Source organism: Belonocnema kinseyi, chromosome 9 (genome assembly GCF_010883055.1).
Source record: "Belonocnema kinseyi isolate 2016_QV_RU_SX_M_011 chromosome 9, B_treatae_v1, whole genome shotgun sequence".
NCBI classification, from domain to species: Eukaryota; Metazoa; Arthropoda; class Insecta; order Hymenoptera; family Cynipidae; genus Belonocnema; species Belonocnema kinseyi.
In genome coordinates this window covers 6,166,985-6,174,559 of record NC_046665.1, presented here as the reverse complement: position 1 = coordinate 6,174,559, position 7,575 = coordinate 6,166,985, and the positions used below count along the sequence as shown (strand labels likewise).

The 7,575-nt window shown below is 31.9% G+C and overlaps 1 protein-coding gene across 1 annotated transcript in view; it reads left to right on the top strand.

Moving 5' to 3' along the window:
• The first annotated feature begins 1,595 nt into the window (after positions 1 to 1,595).
• LOC117179428 (transcription factor Dp-1) overlaps positions 1,596 to 7,575 on the top strand; it is a 175,240-nt gene continuing 169,260 nt past the window's right edge. Inside the window, exon 1 of the mRNA XM_033371200.1 lies at positions 1,596 to 2,075. Within this exon, the coding sequence (XP_033227091.1) occupies positions 2,027 to 2,075 (49 nt within the window). The 5' untranslated portion in view covers positions 1,596 to 2,026. The remainder of the gene's footprint in view (positions 2,076 to 7,575) is intronic.

Genomic DNA, 7,575 nt, shown 5'->3' with positions numbered 1-7,575 from the left:
TATTTTGACACAAAAATTGTTTATCACAGTAGTTATTATAAACTTTTAAATTATTTTTGTTATTAAATGGCATTTGTTCATTAATGGGAAGTACTTTTAGCAATAAAAATTTTTTTTCACCGATAATAAGACTTCGTTCATACTTTGACTGGAAAAATTATTAATAAAAAAATAGAGGAGACAAAATTTTGGAGAGTCAAGATCTATGGATTTTAAGGATCTTTAATTTAAAACATAAAAATTCAAAATCGCGAGAAAATTGAAGTCTCTGGACATTTTTGAATGAAAAAAGTGCATTTCCTCCAACTGTGCGTCATGAGTACAGTACGTCTGTTTATAGATTTTGATAGGTTATAGTCTGTTTATTTTAGAAATGAGGTTTGCAATAATATAATTAACTATTTAATTTAAAATCTCCTTTAAATTTGAATTTGTAAATAAAATGATTAGGGTCTGAATGCAGCGAGAATAAAGCCTTCAAGATTAAGAAAAGAATAAATTATTGAACTGTTTAAATGCATATATGATGTTTGGTTCAATTGAAATAAATATATACATTATATTAAATCTATTTTCTTATTTATCATTCGTGTCATTGACTTTTTTCCAAATAATTCCCTCAAACATTTTAATTATAATTATCACTACTTTTTAAAAATATTTCCATCAAAACTTAAAAATGTTTAAGATTTTAATGGTACAAAGATTCTTTACCTTGCAACTTAAGTTGTAGTCTTACATATTCTAATTATTATAATATTTATATTGGATATAAGTAATATATTTTTCATTCATTCTTTTGATCATGTATATGTTTTAAATATTTTTGTCATTGAGGTCATAAATATTATTAATTTTTTCATTTGATACATTAATGATTTTAACAATAAATGGTTTCGTTTAACTTTAACAAATAATAAATTCAATAATATGAGCAAAATAAATCACAAAAATATAAAGTTCGAACTGCTTTCAAAATGTATCTCAAAATGAAATTTTATTCATATAAAACTACATATTTCCATGACTTTTTCCTTTTTTGAAATAATTATTATAGTTACTCTTTTTTTCATATATTCTTTTTTGTTTATTTGCAAGCAGTATCAAGTTTTTAATTATTTTTGCTTTTTCTTAATGCAATTCAATGAAAAAGACAGACCTACTTTTTGTGATGCTATCTGTTGGCTTAGTTTGACCGACATTTCCCCTCCGGATCGTAAGAAAACTACTATGCATACACATACATGGTCGAGGCAGGGGGCTGATTTCTATATGACGATGGGGCATACCTACCTGACACAAGATTTAAGAATAGCATTTTCGATCTCGCACGGAAAGTCGCATGCGAGATCTAGGGTCTAGTTTTAAGAATAGAACCCTTGGAATGGCTACATGTTGTGATTAATTTTAAGTTGTTACTTTCATGGTGATATTTCAATATATAAGGTTGGCGATTCCCAACTACAAAAATGGCGCCTTCAGTGCTCAGTCATCTGGCAATCCTGCGCGCGAATATCCACTGAGTCCTACCATTCTCAAGTCCATGGTGTGATGTCTCGCTCTCTTATATGTGCTATAGCCCCAACTATTCCGAAAAAGATGCCACACTTGTCCGCTGTAAATGCATCGCGTAGCGTGTCCTTACTATTACTTCGTGCGTGAACCAATCAGCTGTTTTGCTTTGTTGAGCCGCCGCCAAGTGTACATAACTCTTGTGTATTCTGCTTGCACCAGAAAGTTACATTTTCTTATTGCAGTAATATCCGCCAGTAAGGCCACTGTATGCTTAAAATTAATTTGGTGGAATTGTTATTGTTCCACTTAAAAAATCCATGTCCCACAATTATTTTGTGGAAGGTTATTATAAAAAAATTATTCTCGTAAATGTTGTCCCGCCGGAGTCGCCATTTTAGTGATACGTCGAGTATGCAATAGCCACTGTACCTAATGATATATTATTTCCCCGCAATTTTCAAGCAAACTCGAGGATCATTTCCAAGATTCCATTGACGTATTAATACAAGGGATGACTCAGCAAAACAAAACAATGAATTTTTTGATACATGATGCCAACGGTAAGTTACAAAAGTGCGCGCCAACTTTAGACATACATGCTTTGATAGTAAATTTCGTTGCGCTCAATCCTTATCGAATTTTTCATTACACAATAGTCCAGATCATATATTCTTCTTTCTTTTCTCTACTACATTCATGTTTTTCGAGATTTTTGTCGAGATCGCGATCATGTGTGGCCTTAATTTTGCGCCAAATATGTCATAATTTTTCAACTGAATATCATTCGTTTGCAAGTAAGTACTCGTGTGCAAAATTAAGTTATTCGTTCAGTAATGAAGCGAATATCAAACATCTAAATAAACTAAGGGTACTTATTATTTTGTTTTAAATATATATTGATATATTCGCTGTTGCCCTACTGATAGAAATCTCAGAGTATTCTCAGGCGAAATATACTGCCGGTTTGAGACTATTTGCAGGTTCGATTTGAATGATTTAGTCTCAGAAATAGAGAGATTTAGGCCCTTCTAAGAGTGATGCGATGGTAATATAATGCTCCTTTTGCATTCGTCACGTACCGGGCGGGCAGAGTTATTTACAGTAGTTACCCGTCGCTAACCCGACTCTCCCTTTTTAAATTTCTCTTCAAATTATCAAAAAATTTGTTTGTTAATTCATGAATTTTCTCATTATACTTATTTATAATTATAACTTATATACTAATATATAATTTTCTAGTTGAATTAAAAAATGTCTTTTTTGGCGTACCTCATTCCATTTACGAGAAGCGTTGTATTAATTCCAATTTTAAGCATTTAAAAAAATTAGATGTCTGAAATCATCGAAACCCGTAGATTCCGAATTATTATGTTTTAGGCTGTTAACTATGAAATGTAAAAAATCTATTTCTAAATTTTAATCCGAAAGCTTAACAAAGGACCCTTGAGTGTCGGCTACTCTGTTGATATAACCTCTTTGCTTGTTATTTATGACCGAATTCTTATTTCATTTTCAGCCTCTCTGCTTGTTAGTTATGATCGTATTTTTATTTCAATTTCGGAAAGGACATATTATAATCTTTAAGAGGGATGTGGACATGAGCTTTTGTAAGGTCATCGTTGAACTCTATTTTCTTCGAAAGTACAATGAAAAATATGACTTATATCGTATTTTTGCATTCAGAAAAGAATGATCTATGTCTATAGTGTTTTGAAATTGCAATAAACATTTCTTAAATTAACAATAAGCTTAGTCAAAGTTACCCTACTTTTGAAGACTAATTTTTTGGCTCGTAATGATTATTTCACAAATTTACAACATTAATAACATCTATTGACTTTTCATCTACAAGTGTATGTACCTATCTAAACAATTTTTCTTAAAGAATGATGAAAACCAGAGTTTAACGAAGTGTCTGCATGGAGTAAATTTAAGGCCAGCATCTACCGCTCCTAGCGGCCAAATATTACGGAGATTTTTAGGCACGCCCACGCTGTTGTACTCATTGCACTGCATGCCCCTTACCTCACGTCGGACAGCAGCTGTGTCCCAAGCCCCGAAGGTCACAATGCCTACGGTAACTATGTTTCACATCTGGCACCAATCGCAAGAAAACCTTCTTAGGTTCATTTCTAAATTTTCTCTTGATTCTCCAATGAAATGAACGAAATTTTAACTTCCAAAAAAATTTGCTAAAAATACTTCTCTGACGTTCATGGATTTGCACGTTTCTTAAAATTCTGAGTCGAATGATATATACTTTTAGGAGTCACTTTTTTTATAAAAATGAAATGCAATAATTCTTCAAAAGTAGGGTAACTGACAGGTTATCGTTGGTATAATACCATTTTTTAAATGAAAAAAGTGAACCCTAAAAGTATATATCAATCGATTCAGATTTTCACGAAACTTGCAAATCCGTTGAACGTCAGAAGTATTTTTAGCAAATTTTAGAAACTTCCGTCCAGATTGGTAGTTACTTGCCTTCAATTTACTCCGTGCAGGTACTTCCTTGACCTCTGTTTTTTCATATTTATTGAAGAAATTTGTTTAGATAGGTACATATACTTGTAGATGAAAAGTCAATAGATGTTACTAATGTTGTAAATTTGTGAAATAATCATTACGAGCCGACAAATAATTCTTCATAAGTAGGCTAACTTTGACTAAGGTTATTGTTAATATAATACCATTTTTTAATAAAAAAAGTGACTCCTAAAAGTATATACCAATCGATTCAGACTTTTACGAAACGTGCAAATCCGTTGAACGTCAGAGAAGTATTTTTAGCAAATTTTTGCAACTTCCGTCAAGATTGGTAGTTACTTCCCTTTAATTTACTCCGTGCACATACTTCATTGATCTCTGTTTTTTTAATATTTATTTAAAAAAAGTTGTTTATCATTACGAGCCGAGAAATAACTTCAAATTTCCCAAAATACTGCAAGAAAGTGTTTTCTATTGCAATCTTACACTCTAATTGTGAAACAATAATGACAGGCCCGGAAATCATTTTCGAAATTATCCCAATGAAATGTTTCGGTTAGAAGAAAATTCAAATGGAGCATTTTCAAAATTTCAAACTCTGACGTTCAACGAATTTGCACGTTTCTTGAAATTCTGAATCGAATGATATATACATTTAGGAGTCACTTTTTTCATAGAAAACGGTATTATAGTAGCAACAACAAAAGTAATGATTATTTAACAAATTTCAAAACAATAAGCATGTAACAATAGGCATGTAAAACCATTGATAATAATTATAACTTATATGGAATGCCTGGATTGGTAATCGAGTTAGGAACATAAAGCTTTAACGATCAACTAACATTGAAAATATTGACCGATTTTTTAAAATCTTTTTTTGATTTACTCATAATAATATAACGAGGTTAATGCAGTACATTAAAATTTAATTAATGAATATTATACAAGATTCTGATTTTTATCCGCTGTGTCTAATCTCAAAAAATGTGAAGGTCTTGCGAGGCCAAAAACCGTCCGCTCGACAAACTACCACCCGCTGCAAGGGTACCGTTTTCCAGACAATGCCTGAACCTGGCTGACGGTCCCCTGATTATTTCTTTCTCGCAGGAAATTTTTTTCACATTTTTTTTACTATGTACCCTTTTTTCTGAAAATATTCCAACTGTGATTGGCTGTCGAAATTTTTTTCCACTCATAATTCCACCCTTTGGGGCGTGCTTATCATATTTCTGTCTCTCTCGCACACTCAACTCGGAATTCCCACGGGTGTCCCCAGCCCTCTTAAACCATTTAAACGAGCTACCGGGAACTTTAAATATATCTACGTGAGTGCCTGCGGAGAATTTCTCAGAGCTTTTCAGAGCCTTGAGAATCTTTAGCATATACTCTGAGATTTATACAGGTATGTTAATGTCTGGGAACTTCTCTTCAAGTTAGGGAATATCTTCAAACCAGCCTTCATTCTTCAAAAAAGTTTTATTATAGAATTAAATAACTATGTTTTTTTCATGTCCCAAAGTAGATATTGTTTTAATGGACTTATATTTGAATAGTTTAAAATAAACTTCGTTTTACCGTTTCCATAAATCTTTTATTTAAAATATTAATATGTGTTATTAGCACAGAAAATAGACTATTTGGTTAAAATCGAGTTTGCACAATATTTTATAATTAGAGAATATGAGGTATTATTTAACACTTTTCCGAACCCCCCAGCTTTAGAATTGATAAAAAAAATAGATAAGTAATTTGGAAATTCTAATAAGTTCAAAAACTTATTTTTAAGTTTTGAGCCCTAAAAAAACATTTCAACTTATAGTAAATCATCCAAATGAATAGAATCATTTGCAATACATCTCTGTATTTATATTAAATTAAAATAAAGCACATTTAAGCTCTTTTTAACCTAAAAATATAAAGAACTTTAAATGATACAAATGAGCCCTTCTTGAATTTTAAGAATATTATAACAAAAAGAGCTAATTTCTTTTAAACTAGAATCGACAAAATGCTGACCAGAAAGATACGTTTTGCTGCGCAGAAAGCTATCAACAAGAATCCGGAGTTTGAGTTGTACAATGTTGACTTGCATTTGCTTAAAATTCACTGAATAGATTTAGTTGTAAATTGGAAAAGTTTCTTAAGTAAAATAAAATCATATATTCCTGAAAACTTGTACCATCAAGAAATTACTTGTCTTTTTATAAAGTTAAATTCAGGAATTAAAAAAAAGGTTATTTAATTATACTTTATTCATGCTACTTTTAGTGATTGATGACCTGCTATGAGATTTTTCTGAATGCTCAATAAAATCTCACAGTTGTCTGTAAATTGGATAGTTATATTATTTGCTAAGTTCTTTTAACTATTCAGTTAATATTGTTAAGTATATTTCAGGTCTAGGCAACTCAAAATTTTACGATTCAAACTCTGGACTCTTGCGTCCATAGCTTTCAGCCCCGCTAAATAGAGCTTTAGGGCCCGAAAGTTCTGTAATTGTTTCGAAAAGTTTCTTGAATAAAATAAAATTATATATTCCTGAAAACTTGTACCATTAAGGCGCATCAAACTGCTGTCAATTCGCAAGGGGCAAACTAAATCTAACCGGTTGAGTTGTTGAGCGCCATATTTTAAGCACATGATCTAAATGCAATTATACCGGACAGTTCAGGTCGCTCTTTCCCGAAAAGATCCTTTTTGTTGTTGTATTTTGTAATTGAAAATAAAGTGTTATTTCGCGCTTGAAAGTCGCGCGAACTGTACAGTGAAACGGTATAGTAGTGTGTTGGCGCGAGGGCTAGGAACGGAAAGCGGGGAACTCGTCGGTATTCCCACGGGTCCCTGAAACGGCTGTCAATTTGGCTACATCAAAATTATATCTAAACGCATAAATTGTGGGCCACAATATTTGAATCAAATAATCTAAAGGCAATCATACCGAACCGTTTAGCTCGCTTTTTCCCGAAAATGTTATTGAAAGTGGAGATTATTTTTTCTCGCTTGAAACTGGCGCGTTGTGTACAGTACACGGACGCATACCAGTGGCTTGGAGCAAAAGCGGCAAGCGGGGGGCTCCACTGTCTGCCCAAGTTACTCAGGGGTCAGTACTTTTAGAATCGCCTTATCTAAAACAGGTTTCTACGATCCAGTAAATAAGTATAATATAATTTTTTTTGTTTCTTCACACAACTTTCTCTATAAAATGACTGTATTCGTACGTGAATTAATTATCAATTGGCGCATTACCAAAATAAATGTATTGGCAACTAAATAGTTTTCAACTGTGAAACGTAAAGGAAACAAAGTTTGTAATTTAACAATTTTAAAATTTTGAAGATGTTGAATTTGTAACATTTATAGTTCAAAGTTGTACAAATGTTTCGCGTCAAGGCAAACAAACCATTAATGTAATAAGTAACATAAATAAATATTCTTTATAAATTAGCGAACAAAAGTTAGATCTACTTTATTTGCCACATTTAAATAAACTGAACTAATATGTTTAGGAGACGGATAAAAACAAAAAACAAAATATTGTTCACTAAAAGTTGGAAGACGTCAAACATAAAT